General features: G+C 57.6%; 1 protein-coding gene across 2 annotated transcripts in view; it reads left to right on the forward strand.

Moving 5' to 3' along the window:
* Nucleotides 1-13,564, forward strand: part of SDK1 (sidekick cell adhesion molecule 1) — a 982,790-nt gene extending 969,226 nt beyond the window's left edge. For both annotated transcript variants that reach the window (XM_070064289.2, XM_070064294.2), the window contains exons 43-45: nt 1,334-1,454; nt 3,220-3,349; nt 12,445-13,564. In XM_070064289.2, the coding sequence (XP_069920390.2) occupies nt 1,334-1,454; nt 3,220-3,349; nt 12,445-12,690 (497 nt within the window). In that variant the 3' untranslated portion in view covers nt 12,691-13,564. The remainder of the gene's footprint in view (nt 1-1,333; nt 1,455-3,219; nt 3,350-12,444) is intronic.
* Nucleotides 13,565-25,428: the final 11,864 nt, after the last annotated feature.

The following is a 25,428-nucleotide window of genomic DNA, read 5'->3' on the forward strand; positions in this document are numbered from 1 at the left end:
CTCAAGGTGGAAGGCAGTGGCATTCTCACTAGCAGACTCAAGGCTGCGTCGGTGCCATGGGGAGACAGGGAGCATCACCCCGGGGACCCAGCAGACCCCTGTGGAAATAATGTATGGACACACCAGTCGCGAGAGCAGAGCCTCTGCCTGGGCACCAAGTCCCACACGTGTTCCCCAGGGGACACACCCCACCCTGGGCTGGCGTGCAGGCAGGGGGAGTGAGCTGGCCAAGGGCAGGCGGGGAAGCTCTGAGGGTGGCGGCTGCCCGTGTGAGGGGCTGGGGCAGGGACAGACCATGCCGTCTCAGGAGGACCGTGCAACGTGGCTGACACAGCGCAGGAGTTGGGGAGCCACGGAAGTGTGCTTGAGTGCCTTGTAACTGTCTGTGTTCAGTCTGTTAATGCCCTGGACGTCGTCCCCACGTTTGTGGATTTAGGTGTGCAGTTCAGTGGTCCCTTGGGACACAGACGCAGTGCCCACCACAGATCTCTGCGCCACAGGGAGCCCTGTGCCCAGCTCCTTGGCTGCTCTGCCCTGGGAAGCAGTCGTGTTGCTCCCTGCTGCGTCTCATGAATGTGAACTTGATGTTCTGAAACGTACGGGGCAACCCTCTCCTCGTTCACAAAGTCTGTGCTTCCTGAGTACACGCCCTAAAACACGAGCAGGAATACTAGCATTTTGGCATCAGATAAAATACGAAAATGCAAATAGAGGGATCGTCAAGAACTTCATATAAATGCGTATTATAAGGAAAAGCTGCCTGATTTCTCTGTTTTAAGAAATATTTATTTGAAAGGTGTAGTGACAGAGTGGGAGAGGCAGAGGGAGAGAGGTCTTCCATCCGCTGGTGCACTCCCCAGATGGCTGCGCGGCCAGGGCTGGGCCGGGCCAGGATTCCACCTGGGTCCCCCGCACGGGTGCCAGTGCCCATGTTCACTGCTTTCCCAGGTGCATTAGCAGGGAGCTGCATTGGAAGTGGGACAGCCGGGACTGGAACCCACACTGCGACACGGGATGCCGGCCTCACAGCCAGCAGCCGAACCCACTGTGCCTCAGCACAAGGCCCAGTTGCACAATTTTTTCACAAAACTAACCCTTAAATGTTGTCTCTCTGCAAGTTTTTGCAGTAGCCTCACCCTGTCTCTTTGCTGCAGCACTGGAATCAGTGCACACCTCCTCCCCGCTCAGCTGTCTCCCGAGCCGGCACAGGGCAAGCGTGGCTCTCTCCCTCAGTAGGGCACAGGAGCCCTGTAGCCAGCTGACCCGGGCGGGCTCAGCATCGCAGGCCAGGCCCACTAACCAAGCGTCTGCACCCCCCTCCCTGGCTGCCCAGGCAAGAGCATCTCCACCATGGAGGAGTCTGTGACCCTGGACAACGGGGGATTTGCTGCCCTGGAGCTCAACAGCCGGCACCTGAACGTCAAAGGCACCTTCTCCAAGAAGAACGGGACCAGGTAGGCAGGCGGCCCCGCAGCCGAGCCAGCAGTGTCTGCCCAGGGGCCCGCTGGCCCCCCACGTGCCCCTGTGATTGCAGAAAGCAAAACATGGACGCACCTGGGCAGGGCTGAGTCCAGGAGGCAGGGCCGGCAGAGGCCAGAGCTGTTTCTGGACATTCCTAAGGATGCAAGAGGCCAGATCTCGGGGGTATAGGGACATGACCTGGACCCCTGACAGGCAGGAACTTGGCCTTCTGGTCACTCTGGGGAACTCCCGGTTCACAGGGCCTCGGATTCGGTGTCGCCGTCAGCTGCACACCCTGGGTGTGGCGGTGTGTTACGGTTTTCTGTGCTCCACGCCCTCCTGCAGTGGTCCAGATCCTGAGACGTGGGTATGCACGCAGATGAAGAAGCCACTCACCTCGCTGCCCTCCTGTGGGTTTCCCAGAGCGGAGAGGGGCTAGCCTCAACTTGCCTCACAATCTGTGGGCCGTGGTCTTCTGGTCTGGGCACCCTTGACCCAGAAGGGCCTGGGTAAGCGAGTGGGGCCGACTGGTTATCCAGCTCCCTGTGAGTACACAGATCAGGAGCCTTCTGGGCTCCACCACATCAAGGCAGTGTCTTTCCTATGGGATGGACTTGACGCGGAAGTGACCCCCATCGAGCCGCAGGCCAGCAGCTGTCAGGTCCTCCCAGCCTCTGTAAAGCCCGAGAGTGGCCGCCATGGCTTCTGGTCTGGGTCTGGAACCCCGAGGCCGCCTGACTGGTGCCGAGGCCCATAATTCACAGCGGGAGACAGACCACGTAGTCTACTCACTCGGCCCTCTGCCACCACCTTCTCACAGCAGAGAGCCTTGTCTGGGGCTGCCGGGGGCCCTGGACAGCAGGAAGGCCCCTCACGGTGCCCAGGAAGAGCCAGCTGCCCATGGCCAGCCAGAGACTGCCCTCACCAGAGGTCCTGGCCCCTACTACTACAGAGGTCCTGGCGGTATTGTCATCTGGAGGCCACAGGCACAGTGCATTCCTGGGGCTGCTGGACCAGGGCCCCGGCTGGAGTTTCTTGGTCCTCTGCCGTGGGGTCTCGCAGGGCCGTTCCCAGTGTGTGGCAGGCCTCTGAGAGCCCAGCACAGGCATCTGTCTCCAGCTGGCCAAGGGGCCTGACGTAACGTCACGTCATCCCAACAGTGGACGGTCCCCTGCCCTTTCTGTGATGAAACCTGACCCTGGCAGGGACTCCCCTCTCCACATCCCAGTGATTAGAAGCAGGGCACAGGCCCAGAGCTCTGGTGCTGGTGGGGGGAGTCGCAGCAGCGAGGGGCCAGCTCACTGCCTACCACACAGCTAACACCCACCTGGCCCAGCGCCTGAGCCCTGCAGAAGAGCCAGGTCCAGCAGCGACTCCTCTAGCTCCCTCTGACCGGTGGGGTACAACCCACACGCCCTGGCCTGGTGCTCATGGCCTCCTCCGTGACCGTCTTCACCTGGGTCCAGTGTACCCCTCCTCCCGGGCACCCTGAAGTTCCTGGTGCTCTTGGTACTTGAGCTTCTCCAGGCCCGTCCATGGGGGCAGAGGCTCAGGCCTTCGTGTCCCCGAGCCTATCCAGTCCCTGAGACTGTGTCCAGGAAGGGGGAGCTGTAGACGCATCAGCTAGGTGGGGCTGGGACTCTGTCCACCTGTCAGAGCTGCGGATTCTCCCTCATTCAGACCTGCTGAAGCCAGAGGGCGGGAGGCTCAGGGAGGGGCATCTTTAGCCCAGTAACTGTGGCATCTGTCCGTCCCCAGATCCCCGCCACGGCCCAGCCCAGGTGGGCTGCACTACTCAGACGAGGACATCTGCAACAAGTACAACGGCACCGTGCTGACCGAGGGCATGAATCTCAAGGAGAACTCCGCGGATGCCTCAGAGTCCGAGGTCAGTGCCCACCGTGCCCCCAGGGGCCAGCGGCCACCACTCCCCACTTGCAGTGAGAGATCCCCACCCCATGTGAGCCACACGCCGCGCCCTGGGGCAGGAGACCCAGGTGAGAACACAGCCACCCCCCAGGCCAGGCCAGGCCGGAAGAGCCGACCCCCACGTCCTGGAGCTGGAGTAAGAGACGGGCGAGGCTGGGGCTCCCGAGGGCCCCCGCAGAGCAGAGCACCCTGCACGGAGCGCCTGGCGGGCCGTGCACGTGCCAGCCGGGTGCTCACGTACAACATACAGTCTCATCTGGTCCTGGAGGAACTGGGAACTCGGTCCTAGAACGGTGCCGATGGACCAGGCCTAGCAAAGAGCGTTCACTTCCCAGGACGCGGCGCTCACCTGCAGGCCTGTGTGCTGTTTGCTTTCAAAGGTGAACCTGACGGCTTCTCAGGTCTCCATGAAACCTGATAGTCTAAGCCCCAGAGTGAAGCGCACCGCGGCCTGCAGGCTGGATGGGAAAGGGGACCACCAGGCATGACGGGACTCCAGCCGCCTCCCCAGCCTCCCCACGGAGCTGCCTGGCTCGCTTCCGGGTGCAGAGGGGCGTGTACACAGGGGTGGGTCAGGGTCAGTTCAGATTTGAGTCTAAAGAAATGGGGCCTCGGAGGGAGTTCAGCCTCCAGTCGTGCCCACACCGTGGGCCCAGACTCGGCGCAGCACAAGGGATACGTCGGGGGTGGGGGGGGCAGCCGTGGGGGTGCGGCACGTCCTGTCCTCACGTGTTCTGCCCAAGTCCTGCACTGACCAGCACCAAGCACCAGCGGCTGCAGCAGAGGTGGGAGTTTGTCCCGCTCCGTCCTTTTTCCTTTCAGATGTGCCGAGCTTTGTAAGGGGCGAAAATCAAGCCATTTGCTGGACACGTAGGCCTGCCCCACCTCTTGGCATTCATGCTCTAAATCAATATTTCATCTGAAACCAGTCTCACCTTCATTTTGACCTGAATTCGGGCCTTATTGAGCCCCGAGGCTCTGGACAATGGCTTCTCTCCCACCGCGGTTTGTAAATGAACTCAGGGAGAGACAGCAGGTGGGAGCTGCCGAGCCCCGGCTCCGCTCAGCGCTGCGTGTGTTGACTAAGGATGCCAGGTCTGCTGCCTGCACCATGTCCTAGGGCTGGCGGCAGCGGGCAGCCGTGCAGGTACTCGGGAAGGTGCCGGCGCCTCACCTTTTCCTGGGGTTGCCAGGAAAGCCGGGAAGAGCTGCCTGTGTCCTGCCGCTCGGAGCAGAGGCAGCGCCTGGCCCTTGGGGAGGGGAGCACAGCACCCAGCAGGCCTCTCTCTGCCTTCAGAGGCGCATCTCAGGCAGCTGCCTCACCTCCGCTGTGGGCACACACAGTAGGAGTGCGCGATTCTCACGGCCGTGTGAGGAGCTGCTGATGGCGCCGTATGTCCTGAGCTCTCCCCGTGGGCCAGGTCTGGGGCAAATCTCCACTCAGTGCCAACCCCAGCCCTGCCAGGCGGGATGAGGCACCGCTGTTCTGAGACTGGGGTTTGTCCGCAGTTCAGCCTAGCACCCGCCCACTCCAGTTCTGCCCTGACCGCTGACGGCACATCGGCGGTAGCCGGGGCGGTCTGTCCTTGTCAGGTTCTGTCACTGTAGCCGAGGACTGTGAAGAAACAGCTGTAGTTCCGCGCACTTTTCCCTGCGATTTTTCTTATTTCTACTCTGATCTTCAATTCCTTCTTTCTGCTTGAGTTTACTTTTTCTAGTTTGTTAACTAGGAAATTGGGGTTGTTGACTTGCGACCTTTAATTCTGGTAAATGCAGGTTGAATATTGCACTGTGTTTGCTGGGTCCCGCACACTTGAGTGGCACCGAGGACACATATCCAACCACTGGTCCACTCACTCCCCAAAATGTCCAGGAGCCAGAACTCAGTCCAGGCCTCCCATACACCTGGCAGGGACCTGCACCCCCAGGTGCACGTCACGGGAAGCAGCGCTTGGAATCCGATTTTACTATGTTGTGCTTTGGTTTCACTCATTTCGGGTGTTTCCTAAGATCCTGTATCCTATTGCATGTGGTCAGAGAGACAGTCCTTTTACGTTCCCCATCCTTCTAAGTGTCGAGTCTTGTTTCATGGTCTAGCGTATGGTCCGTGTGGGAGCACATTCCTTATCCACTTGAGAAGGCATCGTACCCCACCGTCAGAGTTCTCTAGATGTGTGAGGTCCGGCTGATCTACAGCCGTTCCCCCCGTGCCTCCCCCCTGTGACGACGCGTGCACTAGTGCGCGGACGTGACTGTTGTTGGGCTGTCTCTCGCCGGCTCTGGCGGTTGGTTCCATGTACTCTGGGGCTCTGTTGCGAGGTGCTTAGCTGTGCATGCCGGTTGCGTGTGCTGGATTAGCGTGTGTCCTTTTAGCTTACAGCATGCCCCCCTTAGTCCCAGTAACAGTCCTTGTCTCCAAGTCTGCTGTGCCTGGCATTGATATGGTTACTCCAGTTCTTGTGGTTACTGGAATGTACTTGAGTGTGCTGTCCATCTGTTTACTGTCAACCTGTGTCTACATCCAGAAGTCTCTGTGGGCAGCCTCTGTTGGGTCACACTGTCCTGCCTAGAACCTGGGTTGTCCATCCACTCTTACCTACGTAATTACTGAGAAGGTAGATTCATGTCTGCCATTTTGATATTTAGCTTCCATGTCTGCTATCTTCATTTTTCCATTCTTCATTTTTGTTAAATGGATTTTTCTAGCACATCATTTTTTTTAAAAGATTCTATTTATTTATTTAAAAGAGTTACACACAGAGAGGAGAAGCAGAGAGAGGGAGGGAGGGAGGGAGGTCTTCCATCTGCTGGGTCACTCCCCAATTGGCTGCAACGGCTGGAGCTGTGCTGATGGGAAGCCAGGAGCCAGGAGCTTCCTCTGGGTCTCCCATGCAGGTGCAGGGGCCCAAGCACCTGGGTCATCTGCTGCTTTCCCAGGCCCCAGCAGAGAGGGGGATCAGAAGAGGAGCAGCCAGGACTCGAACTGGCGCCCACATGGGAGGCCGGTGCGTCAGGTCAGGGTGTTAATCCGCTGTGCCACGGCGCCGGCCCCTAGCACACCATTTTAACTTCACTGTTTTACTTTAAGTCTTGCAGTGACTTCTGTCACTGGCTGGCTCCGGTATTAATGTCCACTTTACATCTACACTGAACTTGAGTGCCGTGTAGACGCCTCGGTTTCACACAGCTGTATTTCCTCCTCTTTTTGGGCTCCTATCACAGCCGCCTTACCTGGGCATGTTAAAAACAGGACACACCGTTACTTACTACTGGAACAAGTGCGTGCTGCCCATTTCGCCACGGCTGGCCTTCTTTACTGTTTCCAGTCTTCTGTGTTTCCTTGTACTCGGGTGACCACCGTGTCATGTCCTCACCCTCGGGCCGTTCCCGTTAAGTAAGCCGCAGGCTATAGGCGCAGTCCCGAGCAGTACGGTCAGGTACCTTTCACGTGACGGCTTTTCAACAGCTGTGAGGAAGGTGCGTCACTGCGGTCTTTAACAACCGCCGTGTGACGCCCTTGCTGTGCCCGCCGTCCCCGCCGGCTCTCGGTGGCCCTCAGCCCGGCACACTGTCTTGGGAGGCAGGTCGTCTAGCAGTAAACGTGTCAGTTTTTACGTATTTGAGAATGAATTTCATTTTCATTTTCCTCACTTACTTTTAATTGCCTGAAAGACAGAAAGATACAAACAGAACTCTTCATCCATCTGCTGACTTAGTCCCCAGATGCCCACAGAGCTGGGGCTGGGTCCCACCAAAGCCAGGAACTGGGACCTGCAGCTGTCGGGACTCGAGTGCTCAGAGCCGTCACCTGCGTGCCGGGGGGTGCGGCAGCAGGAGCAGAGCCGGGACCCAGCGCAGGCGCTCCGAGGCGGGGCACTCGGGCTGCTGTGCGAACACCCCCCCCCCCCATCTTTTTTGAAGGTTCTGGTGAGTTCTGTTCTCATTGAGCGTTTTCCCCTCACCCCGTTGCCCTCCGCGTCCAGGTCTGATTAGACGTCGGCTGTGCGTGGCTCTCCTGTACACGGTGAGCTTTCTCTGGCTGTTCCGTCATCTCTGTCGTTCCCGGTGTGGCTATGGAGTGGGGTGTGGCTCTCTCCCTTTTTAACATAATTCCTGTCTCCTTATTATCATTTTCCATTCGGTGTGACACACTTATCAGACCTCCCTTTAGTGCTTAAAATGCAGTTTCCTTTAGTTCTTTGGAAAAATCAGCACCACCAGCTGGAAGCCTTCCCGCCAGGGCCCTGGGCAGCTGCTGGCTTTGTTTCTTGCGGATGCAATGCACTCTCCTGTCGCGTCTTTAAATCCAGATCATTTCACTCCTGCTTACACGCTGCAGCGATTCCGCGTGCCGAGAGCTGTCCCTCCGGTCACTGCTGCTGCTGAGATGTTCGCTTGGCCACGCGGCTGGACTCGCCTCCGAGATCCGCTCTCCTCTCCTGCGTGAACTCGGCTCCCACTCCTCGGAGGGACGGCCTGGGCCCTGCAGAGCCTCTCCCCCCGCCCCGGCCACCGGGGCGGCCGTGTTCTGGCCAGGCGCTCCCGGCCTCTCTCTCGCATCCCCCCTAAGAGCCTGGACGGCCCTCCGCCGTGGGCACTGCACCCAGCCATTGACCCCACTCCGCTCACCGGCATCCCTGACCGCGTCACGGAGACGCACTGCTCCGGCCTGGGATCCAGCCGACAGCCCTGCTCCTGTGGCCAGGTCGCGCCAGTCTTTGAAACATTCCTCTTGGTTTCGGCTGCCTCTCTCTCGGCTCTCTCTTTACACTTGCAGCCGGTTCATTGCTTCCCTGCCTCTAGGAAGTGGCCTGGACTTCAATTCGGGTTCAGGGTATTTCCCCTCCGAGGCATAACCGCAGGGAAGCCAGGGTTCAGGGCTGGGGGGTGGGGGGGTACTCTGTTGCCCGGGTTCACCTCTGTGGGTGACACAGCATGGATGTAGGACAGCATCCACGGAGCTGGCTTCTCCTGCCCGCGCCTTCTGCAGCGTCCAGGGAGAGGGGTCAGTGCCGTCTCAGCTCAGAGACCGCCTCTGCGAAGCCGACACTTCACCAGGAAAACAGGGACGCTGTCCTTCCCCCCCACCCCCCGCCGCCGGGATATATTTTAAACCATTTTCAGAAATATCACTAAAAAAAGGAAAGAAAACCTGTGAAAATTCTGTGACTCACAGGTGCATACAAGCCTGCCTGATCAGAGCGCTCCGAATTAGTGTCCCGTGACCCAGGCCGTGGCGCCCTCCGTCTCCCTCGTTAGAAATAAGATGGTTTGTTGCTGCTTTCTCGCTCCGCTGTTTGAAACACATCTTAAAAAAACTATTTTTGAAATCCATTGTTCAAAATCCCGCTCCAGCCCACTAACAGCAAGCCTCTCACGCCTAATTAATTCCCTAGTAAATTTGGGCGTTCATCGTGCGAGCACAGTGCCCGGCCCGTTCAGATTGCTAGCGGCTGGGTAGGCACCTGTGCACCCTGACGCTGCATCCGCTCATCTCTGCTTCCTCGGTTTCCTGGGAAACACATCACACGAGAACTCTGAAAACCTCCCCGCGTTTCCTTCTTGTCAATACTCCGATGCACCCCCCATTAAAAATACTAACATCGCAGGACCGCAAACCGCGCAGGCAGCGGAAGTGACGCTGCATGGGGCCCTTGCCTGTGCAGCCAGTGCCGACTTCTGCTCCGGCTGTCTCGTGGCTGGGACGTTCCCCCCAACCCTCCCTAAATGAAGAGCAAACCAGAGAGGCCTCTCTCGGTCTCCTGTCTGCCCCTTCCGTGCCCCTGTTTCGTTCTCTCAACCTGACTTTCAAACCCACCCGGCTGAGTCTGGTGGCTCCAGGCTCACAGCCTCCCGCACCGTGAACTCCTTCCCAGGTAAAATGCACAAACTCCCAGGGCAGGACGCCATTGGCTCGGCCCGAGTCGCACGCTCACCCATGAGTCCATCGGTGCTTCCTGGGAGGTGAGCCCTTCAGCCCGTGTGGGCAGGGCAGGGCAGGCGTGCTGCCTTCCGGGAAGGGGCCAACACTGCTCCAGACCCCAGCACTGCAGCAGCCACCCCCAGTGTGTCTCCTCCCAGGCCTCCCCCTCAGCTTCCCCGTTTGTCACAGGCCCTCCCCTGATCCCCCGTGACTTCCAGACCCTCCCCTGATCCCCCGTGACTTCCAGACCCTCCCCTGATCCCCCGTGACTTCCAGACCCTCCCCTGATCCCCCGTGACTTCCAGACCCTCCCCTGATCCCCCGTGACTTCCAGACCCTCCCCTGATCCCCCGTGACTTCCAGCCCGTTGGTTAAAGAGCTTCGCGGTGCCCTACAGCTACTGAGAAGTCTGGGATTAAGTGACATTTTATGACTCACGTGAGCATGCACACTGGTGTGGGCCATTAGATGCCTTCATTCTCTACATACTCCGTTAGAGTCCTGGGGCTGGGACCCCCTGCCAGACCCCCCCAGGTCCCTGCTGGTCATGAGCCCTGCGCTCTCCAGCCGCACAGCTGGAGGAGGAGCGGGCAGGCGCGGTGTGAAGAAGGCACAGCGATGCCTGACGTTCCCCGAGTGGCCGCTGGCCGTGTCCACAAAGAGTGCATGTCCCACACGCTCTGCCCCGCCCACCACCACTCAGACTCGTCTGAGACCCACACACGACACCAGGGGCTGGCGCTGTGCCCCGTCACCACACAGGCTGAGTGGCCTCTCCGTCATTTTGGACTCAGACCCTCGTTGTGGGTCTGGCCCCCGTGACGGTGAGCCCGAGGCCATGTGCATGTGTGGCTCTCGTTCTGCCGGACACAGAACGTGGAGACTGAACCCACGAGGAGGCTCCCTTGGGCAGACAGAGCTGAACTGAAGGACCCACAGTGGCTGAGGGTGAAGCCCTGCACGAGAAAGCTGCACCCACCCCTACCACTCTGATGTCCACCGAGGCTGAGGCCACGTCCGCTAAGCCTGGGCTGTTCAGAGGCGAACCTCGGAGGCCCCGCTCCTCTCGGCTGAGCGTGGCGCCCGCCCTCACTGGCCTCGCGTGCGCCGAGCTCTACCGCTGAGCCTGCCCACGACCTCCAGGAAACCGGTGGGGGGTGAATCTTAAACACAGGTCTCTTGCCTGACCCCCCAGGCTGGGTGTATGTAGGACTCCCGCAGCCTGGTCTGGGAGTGGATCATGAACACGCGGCAGTTCCCGTAGAGCGGGGCCGGCCTAGTGATGAACCCTGAGAAGACGCATAGCCGGGTCAGGGCAGCTGAGGGCTGGCTCAGCGCAGACCAGAGGAGGCACCGAGACAGCACTTACTCTTCAAAGTGCCTGAGTGTTGGAACCGTAGGGACATCGCTTGTGGACCAGAAATGCCCAGAGCCAGGAGGGGACTGTGGGCTCTGGGGAGGCTCCCGCCCAGCTGGCCCCTAGAGCCCTGTGAACGGCCCCACGTCGCAGTGCTCATGCAAGCGTGTGCGTGTGGAGGGAGTCTCTAGTGAGTGGCAAGTGTGCACCACGACAGCCACGCTGTTCCCACCATCATCAGAGACGGGGAAGCGGAGCCCTCAGGCCCTGGCTACTCTCGGCCCTGCATTTCCATGAGCGCCTACTAAATACGAGGCAGCGGCTGAGACTCTGTGCCAGAACGGGGGCAGCTGGCGTGGAACATTCTACGAAGTCCCCACTCCGGCAGTGCAGATGGCTGTAGCCTGTGTCCAACGGCCCCGGGGGTCCCTGGCCTCACCGGGCAGCCCACAGGACGAGGGCCTCTGGCTCAGCGCTGACACTCTCATCACTGACCCGCTCTCAGTCGCCAGGGACATCACTGTGGTTCCCTGGGCCTGGCAGAGGGAGAGGCGGGCTGGTGGGCATTCTCCCTTGTCAAGGACTTACCCTCTGTGGCTGGCGGGGGCCGTAACTGGGACCACGGCCTCCCATCCTCCGTGCACAGGACACTGCCACGTCGTGCCCGCAGGGCCGCGGGGGCTCTGAGGCTACACAGGCTTGGGCCCCCCAGACCCACAGGGTCAGGAGCACGCGAGCCCTGGCTCCCACTCCCAGAATGTCACTGATGGTTCTCAGACAGCACCTAGAGCCGTGCAGGCGACACCCTGGAGGGAGAGAAGAACAGCAGGTGCACCTGACCCCTTGAGGTCCCTGGAGGCTGTGTGGCCAGAGGGCCCAACACGCCGCTGTCCCCCGACCAGCTCTGTCATCCCAGCAAGCACCTTAGAAGGAGGCGCGCTGCCCTGCCACGATTCTCTGTCCCCTCCAGGGTCCCGAAGGGCTGGCCAACTCCCACAGACAGACCGCTCGGGGCCTGGCGGAGTCTGAACTGACCCTGGGGGACAAGGAGGCACAGTTGTGCCCGTGAGTTTGGGAAGCAGCTTAGAGCCAGGGCTACCTCTGGGGTCCCATCCGCAGCAGGTGGCTCCTGAAGGGGCTCGGACAGCCCCTGGCCCCCAGGGGAGGGTCCCAGTATCAGACAGCGTCTGACAGGATGCGGCACGCGCTCACCAGAGAAACCAACTTCCGCTGTGCCTTCCGGTCGGCCCAGACAACCTGGGACGTTCCGCCTGGAGGAAATGGACAGCAGACAGGCGTGCCGGGGTCCTGGTGGAGGCTGCCATTTCCTTCCTAGAAAAAGAAAAAAAGAGAGAAACCCTGAAAAGGGGCCATCAGACACAGGGACGCCCTGTGCAGCCTCACCCGGCCGGTGGGCGGGGGTCCTGTCTGGGCGCCCACTCGGGCGGCTTCACATCTTGGCCCTGTCTCTGCGAGGTCTCCCTCCCAGGAGGTGGCCCCAAGGAGGGGCAGTCGCTAAGGACGGGCCCCGCCCCACGCTGCACCTGTGCGCTCGCTCTCTCCGGCCTGTAGCTGCCCGCATCTCAGGGCCTCCAGCACTCCCCTTAGTCTTCCATGTTCTGCCCCGGGACCACAGAGGGGCCCCTTCCTGGAAACGGGCGACACCCACCCCGAGTGAGTGACCAACCCCACTGTGGTCACTTCCTGCTTCCTCCCGGGCCCCAGCAGGGCTCCCCCTGCTGCCCCTCTGCTCACAGCCCCCCTCCTGCCGCAGGTTTCCGACTCGGACTACGAAGACGCGCCCCCCAAGCACTCCTTCGTCAACCACTACATGAGCGACCCCACCTACTACAACTCCTGGAAGCGCCGGCCGCCCGGCCGCGGCCCTGCACCGCACAGGTACGAGGCCGTGGCGGGCACGGAGGCGGGCCCGCACCTGCACCCGGTGGTCACCACGCAGAGCTACGCCCCCGCGCCAGGCGCCCGGACTCCACTCACTGGCTTCTCCTCCTTCGTGTGAACGCCACGCCGCAGCCCCGGAGTCTATTTTGTTAAGACAATCAACTCCGGCCACCGCTGAAGTTTTTGTTTAAAGGAATCCTGATAAGTGATGATCTTACCGACTCGTGAACACTAGATTTCAATTAGAAGGTTTTTTTAAAAGCTTTTTGTAACACGCTGCAGGAAGCAGTTTCTTTCTTTCTCTTTTCTTTTTAAGAGAAGGTCTATCTCACTGGTGCAGGGCAGGCAGCCCTGGGCCATCAGGATCTCCCCCAGGGCCGGCCGGGCATCCATCCCAGAGACACTAGGAAGGCGAGCGGGCGAGCGCGCGGGGCCAGGCGAGGGCGCAGGCACCGGGCTGCCTCCTCCTCTTTCTACCTCCTCGTCCGAGAACCGGCCGGCTCGCAGCCCTGCACCGTCTGCATGCCCAGCCCCCCGCGCCCTCCCGGGTTTCCAGAGCAGCTGTCCACCCGGGGCTCGGCACCATCTGTGTCTGGACCGCTCTCACCCAGCAGACTGTAGGCGAGGAGTCCGCCAAGGCTGCGGACAACACAGCCGGCAGGCGGCACCCCCGACCCCGACGCGGCGCACCGGTCACGGGCGGCGGCTCCTTCCTTCCTTCCTTCTTTTCTTCCTTCCTTCCCTCCTCAGCCAGACAGTGCGGGCACAGGCACCTCCCCGTGGCCAAGACACCGCGATGGCCAGGGCGGGCTCACGCCACCCTGAGCGCTCGCACACGGCCAGGTCCAGAGAGCGAGCGAGCGAGCCAGCAAGCCAGCGTTTGCGGGATTGCTTGTTGTGTAGGAAGTGTGCATTGTTAACCAGAGTATTTTTTTAAACCTTTTTATCTTTTTTTAAAATGTGTCACATGAAATGAACGCGTCTTTGCTGTCTCCTGGTGCCTTTTTATTAATCGTTCAGCTTTGTACGTGGGAAAGACAAAAGCGACAGTGTCTCCAATAAAGCCACGCAGCCCTGAGAAACCCGCTGCCGGTCTCCCAGCCGCCTCGTACCACCGGCAGACCTCCCTGCCCCTCGCTCCCCCGCTGCCGTCCCCGCCCCGGCCCAGGCCAGCGTGTAGCCTTAACAGGTTTTCTTAATTGCCATCGCTTAATTTTTTTTTAGCCACATGAAAACAGTACTAACTTCTCTGAAAGACTCAGAGTCCAGGCCGCAGCCACGCCTCCTGCCCACGCGCTGTGTCTGCAGCAGGTGGCCGTGGCACAGTGGCCAACACCCCGCACGGCCCCGGTCTGGATGTCCCCGGACTGCTGCCGCCGCCACTGGCGCCTGTGCCCCCGCCCCCGCCCGGCAAGCAGGAGTGTGACATTCCCAAGACTCAAGACTGCTCTGCCAACACCCCCAGTGCATGGCAGAACGGGGGGTGCCATCCTCTCTGGTGGCGTCCTCTGTCCCCTGAGGGCGGGGACAGCCGGGTCAGGTGGCCACTGCCACCAGGGAGCGGGCCTCGGGCCATGTGTAGAAAGTGTGGCCTCTGTGTGGCTGGTTCCTTTGTGTGCCTCTGTGGGACGAGTGTGGCCACTGGCCCCATACTCGCTGGGGCGACCCCTGCAAAATCAAGGAGCGGTGTCTGGGGTGAGAAACGCCTTCACGGTTTTTCCGGAGTTAGGGGGGTTCTGCCTGCCCTCCCTCCATTTGCTGAGTGGAGGAGGAGATATTCTAAACCAAAAATCCTACACGCTCTGCCCAAAGCCACTTGCGCACCAGTCACGGCCCATGGGAAGGAACCTGCGCCACAGAGCCGCCCGCCCTCTCGCCCCGGGAGGGTGGTGCGCCCTGGGAACCACAGCGCTGACACTTGACCTTCACGAGGACAGGGCGCAGGGAGCGCGGCCCCGCCCTGCACCTGACTGCGCTCTCAAGCCTTAGGGACGGTGTTGGTGACAGTCGGCGTGCAGCTCTGCTTTGCTCTTGGGTTTGTGTGACAACACAGCACTTTCTCCCAGGCTCCCGTCTCCTGTCTTCTGTGTGCGGCAGACTGCTGGCGGCCCGGCTCTGCGCTGTGCCCGGCTGAGCACAGCCTCTCGGAGAGGAGGGCTGTGGGGAGGCGGCGGCGGCGGCCCCGGCCTCCCACCTGCAGGGAGCAAAGAGCCACGTACAGTAGGAAGTGGGTACGGGGTCTTCATCGCAGGCCAGGACAGGGACAAGCAGAATTCTGGAGCGTGCTGAGCGTCACGGCTCCCGGTGCGGACCAGCTGCCCCTCAGGAGGGCGTGGCTGGGCATCGGGCACCCCAGGGCACAGGTGATTCGGGAAGGGAGAGGCGGCAGCCTCCTGCCCACCAGCCCCTGCGCCCGCTCTCAGGCGCCCTCCAGGCTGCTCCGTGCAGGCTACAGGGAGCGCTCACCCTCCCCTGCCCGGGCCGCGGGGCTCCTGAGACAGCAGCCGCCAGGCCACTGCCCGGAGAAGCGCCCACTGGTCGGGGAGGGAACGCCTTTGGACGCCGCGCCTGCGCCTGGCCGGGGTCCCGTGTCCCGGCTCTCGCGCCCTCTTGGCCCACAGCACCCCTCTCTCCCGGTGAGCCATCGGTGCACACCAGAGCGTGGCCCTCCCTCGCCCGGCGCCCCTCTGCGAGTGGGAGCGCTGTGCACACTGCAGGCACAGCGCCATCCCCGTCCCTTCTGGCTGAAGCAGAGCCTGTCCCCGGGTGAGCACTCGCTACACTGCACAGGAAGCCCCGTCTCAGTGAGAACAACGAAAGGAAAAGAGAAGCCCGCGACGGCTTGCAGGGCCCAGGTGCTGTGGGCACGGTTTTTAATAAAAACATTGTTTTGTTCCGTTTGCTTTCGTGGCTTTCTTGAAGTATCGATGACCTGGCCCAGGAGTCCTTGGAGAACCAGGACTCTGACCTCTGAACCCTGCCCCCATAATGCACCCCTTCACTTCTACCAGAGCCTGCTCCTGTGAGGGTGCGCAGGTGGAAGGCGGCCAGGGCCCTGAGGTGGCGCCGAGGCCAGTGCACGGGCCAGCAGCTCGGGGCCCGAGCCCAGGCCTGGCCAGAGCCAGCACAGCCCCCGCCACCTGCCGGGCCCCAGAGACTCCTCGAGGGGGAGCTGCCCGTTCCCAGCCTCACGTGGGTGCAAAACGAACTGAGCCAGGCCACCCATCCCAGAGCACTGAGGACCCCGCCCCCGCCCGGTGGGAGGGCTCTGGTGGCAGGGAACACGTGGGGCCACATCCCTACCTCTGGGGAGGCTTCCCAAAGCAGCCTGCAGCTGGTGTGGGCAGCCTGGGCCTGTGACAGCCACGGGGCCAGCAGGAGGGCCAGGCCCCCCTCCCCCCGCTCCCCTGCCCGGCCGCAGGATGTCGTCTCGGGCAGTGGCCAGACCACCGCCAGGCCAACTCAGCGGGACGCCTGCTGGTTCTAGAAGCTCCCAGGGGGCCCAGCACAGCCACGAATCCAGGGTTGGGCAGAGGGGAGGCTGCCTGCTCGGAGAAGGGGCCGGGCCGGGGGCAGGGCGTCTGGGGGCTCTGTGGGCCTTGCTGGCTCTGCCCGCCTACTCCAGACGAGCGGGGGTGAGAACACTTCCGCCTTTCTCCAGCATTCTCCCTGGAAGGAAAATCCCCGGAAGGAGCAGCTGCGCATGCAGTGGGCAGGTCTGCCTTCCCTGCGTCTGCTGCACAGAGCCGAGGCGGGCTCTCTGCAGAGCAGGGCACCCCAGGGAGGCAGGGAGGTGGCAGGGGAGGGCCCAGGCCAAGCAGAGGCAGCGGTCGGTCGGCAGCTGCCTACTCTCACGAGGATTCCCGCCCCTCCGCTGGCGGCCTGCCCTGGAGAGGCCCATGCCGCTCCTGGCCCGGATGTGCCTCGGGCTGGGAGGGTTTCCTACCCCAGCGCCCCTCCCGCAGGATGAGGCTCAGATGGGGGCGGGGCGCGAGTGTTCATCAGGATTGAAAAGGTAGGGTTGGCCGGCACCATGGCTCACTAGGCTAATCCTCCGCCTTGCGGCGCCGGCACACCCGGTTCTAGTCCCGGTGGGGTGCCGGATTCTGTCCCGGTTGCCCCCCTTCCAGGCCAGCTCTCTGCTGTGGCCAGGGAGTGCAGTGGAGGATGGCCCAGGTGCTTGGGCCCTGCACCCCATGGGAGACCAGGAGAAGCACCTGGCTCCTGGCTTCGGATCAGCGCGGTGCGCCGGCCGCAGCACACCGGCCGCGGCAGCCATTGGAGGGTGAACCAACGGCAAAGGAAGACCTTTCTCTCTGTCTCTCTCTCTCACTGTCCACTCTGCCTGTCAAAAAAAGAAAAAAAAAGGTAGGGCTTGAGGCCCAGACCACGCATCACAGCACCACGGAAGGAATCCCCATGATGCCAGGTGACAGGAGAAGGAACATGACCGGGTGGGGAGGGGTGGCGGGCAGGGCCTGGGGCCCAGGTTTCCTGAGGCACTAACTCCGGCCCGCTCATCACTCTCCAAGGACCCAGAAGTGAGCACCCAGGACTGGGAAGTGGGAGCTCAAGGAACTGGGAGTCAGAGCCGGGGGTGGGGCCGGGGCTGCGGCAGAGGCCCCGTGGGGACGCTGGCACCCATGGCGCGTCCTCACCCTGCTGGGCTCTGACATCCTTTACTTGGTGAAAGCAAACAGATTACACGGGCTTCCGCCCGAACAGCCCCGTGAGACGGGGACCCAGGCCGTGACTGACACTCAACCCACCCGAGAACCTGGTGCTATTCAAGGTCGAGCCGGAGGAAGATGGACTTGTGTGCACAGAGGAGGGGCCATCTCCAAGTTACACCCTAAGTACAGAAGCGTGCCCCGTGTGCACATACCCTTGTGTGTGCGTGAGTGTGCATATGCATGAGGGCACACATGTAGCTGCACACCCGGGCTGGGACGCACTGGACAGTCACGGCAGCTGCCAGCAAAGGGAGCAGGGGGTGGAGGCACGAGCCCGCCCACGGCTGGGGCTCCCCCCGGCCCCTGTGCCTGTCTGCTTTAGCACACGACTCAGTACATGACCCCCAGTTCCTGTCTCCTTGACGTCCTGGGCCGCAGTGAAACTGGAGAGGACGGGCCACTCCCAGGCTGTGCGCCTAGCAGCAGGGATGAAAAAACCTCACCCCTCTCAGTGTCCGGCTGTGACGTGACGGCGCTCCTTTTTGGAGAGTGAGGAAGGGGGTGGGAAAGCCGACTGAAGACCCCACCCACAACGCTCCCCCAACCACCTCACAGCACCCGGGGCAGGGCGCATGGCCCACCAGCGCAAGTGAGCCCCGCCCAGGGGAGGGCCAGGACACCTGCTGTGACAGACTGCCCACCCGAGCAGCCGCACAGCATCCCTGCCCCCCCCCCCCGGCCCTACTCGCGGGGTTTGAAATGAAGCTTCCATTAGGGAAAGAGCCCACCTTCCACACAGGTCACGGCCCCTCCCCAGAGACGGGCCTCGGTCTGTCCCTCACCATTCAGGACTCTGCGCAGGGGAGCGCCACACCTTCTGTGACTGACGGCCCAGAAGCCTTGATTCCCGACCTCAAAGCCGGCCAGCATCACTGACTCTTCCTCTCGCCCCCACGCCCTGGCCTCCTGCCCTGGCTTCCTAAGCAACCCCTGACACACTAAAATGTGGTGGAGTGAGAAGGCCATGCCAAGATGGCCGCTGGCAACGGAAACTGCCTGGCAACAGGCTGTGATTGGTTAGGGCATAGACCGCCCCTTGACCGGATTGGCTGCCTCGGCTATATAAGCTGCTGTACCAGCTGAAATAAATGAGTCTGCGGGCTGCTCGCCTCTGGCCTGCTTTCACCGGACTCCCGGGGTCTGTGTGCTGACTCAGTGCCTCTTGCCCCCACCACGCTGCTCCTCTCAGACAAATCCACAGCAACAACACTAATCTCGGTGTCTGCACTTCTCTGGCCTTCCCAGCGAGTCTGAGTCCAGCTCGAAGACAGGAAACACAGCAGCCCCTCAGGGAGCCCTGGATGTCCTGGTGGCTCCAAGGAAACACGTTAGCTGAGTCCACAGTGACCACCACTCCTGATGCCTGATCTGCTCTCAGAAAGGGTGTGGGGCCAGCATGCGCCCACCTCTGCCAGCCAACACCCACTGGCTGCGGGAAGATGCTCAGATAACACCGGGTCTCAGGGAAGGGCCGGCTGACCCGGAGGCACTAAAATGAGGACTACGGAAGTGCATGGATGTCTGTGCCCTGCCAGAGACTGGGGAGCCCTGAGGGGGACTTCATGCTGTGGGTTCATGCAAGGAATATTCTGAAACTAAAAAAAGACAGCAGGGAGAAGCTGGCGGACTCTGAATGAAGCGTGGGGTCTCACTGCGTCTCAGCCTCGACGCCCAGGCTGCGGCAGGTGCACCAGAGGAACCCCAGGATGCCCGCAGCCGGGCAGCTCCCGGGAACCCTGTGCTCTGTGCAGCCTCTGAAACCCGGACGGTCCTAACACACAGAGCTTACTAAGGACAAACGTTTTGATTAAAAATTAAGACTTCATATATGAAAAAAATACAAATGCCTGAAAGGCTCAGTGAGAGGCAGGGAGGAAATCCTGACTGCTCCAGGATCAAGGGACCATGGAGGACGAGAAACACAAGGAAAAGCCCAAAACAGAAGCTTCCTACAGAAAACCGTGTGCAGAATCCACACAGGAAAGCCACGGAAGGAACACACACAGCCAAAACTTAGGAAGACACCGCGAGACCCGCCAGTGGGCGGTCAGTCATAGGAAGGACAAAGACAGGAGTGCCCGTCCCACACACACTGCCCAGAGGCAGGGACGAGGACTGAGGGCCGGGCACCGCCGTGGACGGGACGGGGTGGGCTCGGGTTACCGTGTCAGGGAGCAGGAAGCCACGGCTGGCGTTAGGCAGTATGAAAACACAGAGATGGACTGTCGGGCCCTGTGGGCGTCCACCGCAGGCAAGCCAGCCCGCACGCCGCAGGTCGTCGTCCGCTACAGCACCAGAGCCCTGCCAATAACCCGCGTTCTCCTGCGGGAGGCCAGCTCCACACACAGCGAGGTGCACTCCAGCCCTCCCCAACTCCGGAGGCGAAGCCAGCGCAGGGCAGCGCTGCCCGTCTCCAGACAGAGCAGATGACGGCGCCGAGCATGCGGCACGTGACCACGGACAGACCCGGAGCCCCGCACGTCCACTCCACAAATGTGTGCGGACAAACGCAGGCGAGGAAGAGGCTCGTGGAGCCAGCAAGGCCTGAGCTCCAGGGAGGGGCAGGATGGGAAGGCGGCTGGGTGGAGGGCAGGGCACGTGCTCATGGAGCTGGGTGCCTGCAGTGCAGGGTCGCGCATCTTCCCCAACGCTGGGTGCGGCTGGGGTCCTGGACGCGTACGTGCAGCCAACAGAGGACAACTCTGGTGGGCAGCAGCCGGGGTGGGGCAGTGATGTCTCTGGGTTCTCCCTCAGCCCAGCCTCAGAGGAGCCGGCAGCTCAGACACCAGCAGGCATAGACAAGAAAGTCCCCAGGGCCGGCGCTGTGGCATAGCGGGTTAAAGCCATGGCCTGCATCGCCAGCATCCCATGTGGGCGCTGGTTCGAGACCCAGCTGCTCCACATTCAATCCAGCTCTCTGCTGTGGCCCGGGAGTGCAGTGGAGGATGGCCCAAGTGCTGGGGCCCTGCACCCACATGGCAGACCAGGAGAAGCACCTGGCTCCTGCCTTCGGATCAGCACAGCTCCAGCCATTGCGGCCATCCGGGTAGTGAACCAGCGGATGGAAGACCTCTCTCTCTCTACCTCTACCTCTACCTCTAACTCTACCTCTCTCTGTGTAACTCTTTCAAATAAATCAATCAATCTTTTTAAAAATTATTCGACACAGATTAAAACAGCCATCATAAAAATACCCAATGCACACGTATGAACAGGCTTGGGGGAAGGGGGAGGAGAGGAACGGATGGAAGATTCCATCAAAGAAACAGAAGACACAATGGAAAACCAAACATGAGTGTAGAAGTGACCCAGTATCATCTACTACGCTTCCAACATGACGGTCCAGGCAGGCTGAAAGAAAAATGTCAATCAAAAGAAAATGCGGGGGCGGGGAGCTATCCAAGCAGACTTCAGGACCGAGGCGTCCAGAGTCAGAGGGACATCACACAGAGGGAAAAAGGCGTCCAGAGTCGGAGGGACATCACACAGAGGGAAAAAGGCGTCCAGAGTCGGAGGGACATCACACAGAAGGAAAAGCTCAAGCCACTGAGGAGACAGACAGTCCTCAAAGACGCGCACAGAAATCAGAACCAGAACCACATCAGGCGACACTGACGGAGCTGAAAGGGCCGACCCACAGCAGCACTGCAGCGTGACTGACGGACAGAACAGCAGCCTTAGACTCAGCAACAGACGAAATTCTCAGATCTGGACAAAACGACGCTGAAGGGGCCGGCGCCACGGCTCACCTGGTTAATCCTCCACCTGTGGCACCGCCATCCCATATGGGCGCCGGGTTCTAGTCCCGGTTGCTCCTCTTCCAGGCCAGCTCTGTGTGGCCCAGGAGTGCAGTGGAGGATGGCCCAGGTGCTTGGGCCCTGCACCCCATGGGAGACCAGGAGAAGTACCTGGCTCCTGGCTTCGGATCAGTGCAGCGCTGGCCGTAGTGGCCATTTGGGGAGTGAACCAATGGAAGGAAGACCTTTCTCTCTGTCTCTCTCTCTCTCACTGTCTGTAACTCTACCTAATAAACAAAAATAAAAAATAAAACTGTGTTTTAATCTAACAGTGTAATATATATGAAAACTATAACATAAAGTTTGTTAAAACAGGAGTTAATACACCAATACAGTAGGAAGTTTTCTATATCCTATTGAAGTGCTGCAATACCAACTCTCAGTAGACTGTGCATAGATAAGGATTATCTATCCAAATACCTAGAGAAGCCATCAAAAATGGGTTTAGCCAAAAAATCCAACATTTTAACATTGCAAAATTCTAATACAGGTTTAGTATCACTAAACAAAGTGCTTCAGATTTCAGTTATTCAGATTTTGGGATATTGGTATATAAATAAATAATTTTTAAAAAATGATGCTGAAATTCATATGGAGACACAGGAGACCTCAAATAGCTAAAACAATCTCATACAACAAAAACAAAGCCGATGGCATCACAAAACCAGATTTCAAGACATACTACAAGGTAGTTAAAACCAAAACAGCCTGGTACGGTACAAAAACAGATGGATAGACCAATGGAACAGAACAGAAACTCCAGAAATCAATCCAAGCATCTACAACCAACTTAAATTTGACCAAGGATCTAAAACCAATTCCTGGAGCAAGGACAGTCTATTCACAAATGGTGCTGGGAAAATTGGATTTCTGCATGCAGAAGTATGAAGCAAGACCCCTACCTCACACCTTACACACAAATCCACTCCACGTGGATTAAAGGTCTAAATCTATGACATGACACCATCAAATTATTAGAGAACATCAGAAAAAACCCTGCAAGATATAGGCACAGGCAAAGACTTCTTGGAAAAGACCCCAGAGGCACAATCAATTGGGGAGTGAACCTGCAGATGGAAGACTCTCTCTCTTTTTCTCTCTCTTCTCTCTCTCCCTCTCCCTCTCCTTCTGTGTGTAACTCTTTCAAATAAATAAATAAATCTTTTTAAAAAAACCTGTATGGGATAAGCAGAAGCAGTGTTAAGAGGCAAGTTTATAGGAATTGGTGCCTACATCAAGAAATTAGAAAGGCACCAAATAAATGAGCTATCAATACATCTCAAGGATCTAGAAAAGCAACAGCAAACCAAACCCAAAACTAGCAAGAGAAAATAAATAATTAAAATTACAGAAGAAACCAACAAAATTGAAACAAAAAAAATACAAAATATCAGCAAAACGAAGAGCTGGTTTTTTGAAAAAATGAAAATGACACACCATTGGCCCAACTAACCAAGAAAAAGTAGAGAGAGAAGACCCAAATCATTAAAATTAGAGATGAAAAAGGAAATGTAACAGACACCACAGAAATAAAAAATATCATCAGAAATTACTACAAAGAGCTGTATGCCAACAAACTGGGAAACCTAGAAGAAATGGATAGATGCTTGGACACATACAACCTACCTAAATTGAACCATGAAGACAGAGAAAACCTAAACAGGCCCATTACCAAAATGGAAACTGAATCAGTGATAAAGACCCTCCCAACAAAGAAAAGCCCAGGACCAGGAGCTTCACCACTAAACTCTACCAGACAATTAAAGTAGTAGTAACTCTACTCAAGTTACTCAAAACAAGTGAAAGGGAGGTAATCATCCCAAATTTTTTCTATGAAGCTACCATCACCTTAATTCCGAAACTCGGAAAAGACACAACAGAGAAAGAGAACTATAGACCAATTTCCCTGATGAACATAGAAGCAAAAAATCCTCAACAAATTTCTGGCCAACCAAATCCAACAACACATCAGAAAGATCATTCACCTGGACCAGGTGGAATTTATCCGTGGAATGTAGGGATGGTTCAACATCCACAAATCAATCAATGTGATACACCACATTAACAACCTAGAGAACAAAAACCGTATGATTATCTCAATAGATACAGAGAAAGTGTTTGATAAAATACAACACACTTTCATGATGAAAACTCTAAGCAAACTGGGTATAGGAGAACATTCCTCAATACAATCGAGGCAATTTATGACAAACCCATGGCCAGTATCCTATTGAATGGGGAAAAGTTGGAAGCTTTCCACTGAAATCTGAAACCAGGCAAGGATGCCCACTCTCACCACTGCTATTCAATGGAGTCCTGGAAGTTTTAGCTAAAGCCATTAGACAAAAAAAGAAATCAAAGGGATACAAATTGGGAAAGAGGAAGTCAAACTATCCCTCTTTGCAGATGATTCCATACACACACACACATACACACACACATATTTGGGATATATATATATATATATATATATACATATATATATATATGGGATACAAAAGACTCCACCAAGGGGCCAGCGCCGTGCCTCACTTGGTTAATCCTGCACCTGCAGCGCCGGCATCCCATATGGGTGCCACGTTCTAGTCCCGGTTGCTCCTCTTCCAGTCCAGCTCTCTGCTGTGGCCTGGGAAGGCAGTGGAGGATGGCCCAGGTCCTTGGGCCCTGCACCCACATGGGAGATCAGGAGGAAGCACCTGGCTCCTGGCTTTGGATCAGCACAGCGCCGGCCACAGCGGCCATTTTGGGGGTGAACCAACAGAAGGAAGACCTTTCTGTCTGTTTCTCTCTATCACTGTCTAACTCTGCCTGTCAAATAAATAAAAAGACTCCACCATGAGACTACTGGAACTCATAGAAGAGTTTGGTAAAGTAGCAGGATACACAATCAATGCACAAAAATCAACAGCCTTTGTATACACAGGCAGTGCCAGGACTGAGAAAGAACTTCTAAGATCAATCCCATTCACAATAGCTACAAAAACAATCAAATACCTCAGAATAAATTTAACCAATGATATCAAAGATCTGAGAATTATAAAACATTAATGAAAGAAATAGAAGATACAAAAAATGGAAATATCTTCCATGTTCATGGATTGGAAGAATGAATACCATCAAAATTCCATTCTTCCGAAAGCAAACTACAGATTCAATGTGACACCAATCAAAATACCAAAGACATTCTTCTCAGATATAGAAAAAATGATACTGAAATTCACATGGAAACCCAGGAGACCTCGAATAGCTAAAGAAATCTTATACAACAAAAACAAAGCCGACGGCATCATAATGCCAGATTTCAAGACATACTACAAGGCAGTTATAACCAAAACAACCTGGTACAGTACAAAAACAGATGGATAGACCAATGGAACAGAACAGAAACGCCAGAAATCAATCCAAGCACCTACAACCAACTTATATTTGACAAAGGAGCTAAAACCAATCTCTGGAGCAAGGACAGTCTCCTCAGCAAATGGTGCCGGGAAAACTGGATCTCCACATGTAGGAGTATGAAGCAGGACCCCTACCTCACACCTTACACGAAAATCCATTCGAAATGGATTAAAGACCTAAATATATGACCCGACACCATCAAATTATTAGAGAACATTGGGGAAACCATGCAAGACATCGGCACAGGCAAAGCGTTCTTGGAAAAGATCCCAGAGGCACAGGCAATCGAAGCCAAAAATCAACACATGGGATCACATCAAATTGGGAAGTTTCTGTACTGCAAAAGAAACAGTCAGGAAAGTGAAGAGGCAACCGACAGAATGGAAGAAGTTATTTCAAATAATGCAACTGACAAAGGATTAATAACCAGAATATATAGCGATCAAGAAACTCCACAACAAAACAAACAACCCAGTGAAGAGATGGGCCAAGGCCTTAAGCAGACATTTTTCAAAAGAGGAAATCCAAATGGCCAACAGACACACGAAAAAAATGTTCTGGATCACTAGCCATCAGGAAAATGCAAATCAAAACCACAATGAGGTTTCACCTCACCCCAGTTTGTTTTCATATAGAATTCAACAAACAACAGATGCTGGCAAGGATGTAGGGGCAAAGGTACCCAAACCCACTGTTGGGCGAATGTAAACCGGTAATGCCACTATGAAAGTCAGTTGGAGATAGCTCATAAATTTGAATATAGACCTATCAGATGACCCAGCCATCCCACTCCTGGGGATTTACCCAGGGGAAATGAAATCAGCAAATAAAAGAGTTATCTGCACCCCCATGTTTATTGCAGCTCAATTCACAATAGCTAAGACGTGGCATCAACCCAAATGCCTGTCAACTGAAGACTGGATAAAG

This window comes from Oryctolagus cuniculus, chromosome 19, assembly GCF_051225735.1.
Source record: "Oryctolagus cuniculus isolate XC-2025 breed Fujian yellow rabbit chromosome 19, ASM5122573v1, whole genome shotgun sequence".
Lineage (NCBI taxonomy): Eukaryota > Metazoa > Chordata > Mammalia > Lagomorpha > Leporidae > Oryctolagus > Oryctolagus cuniculus.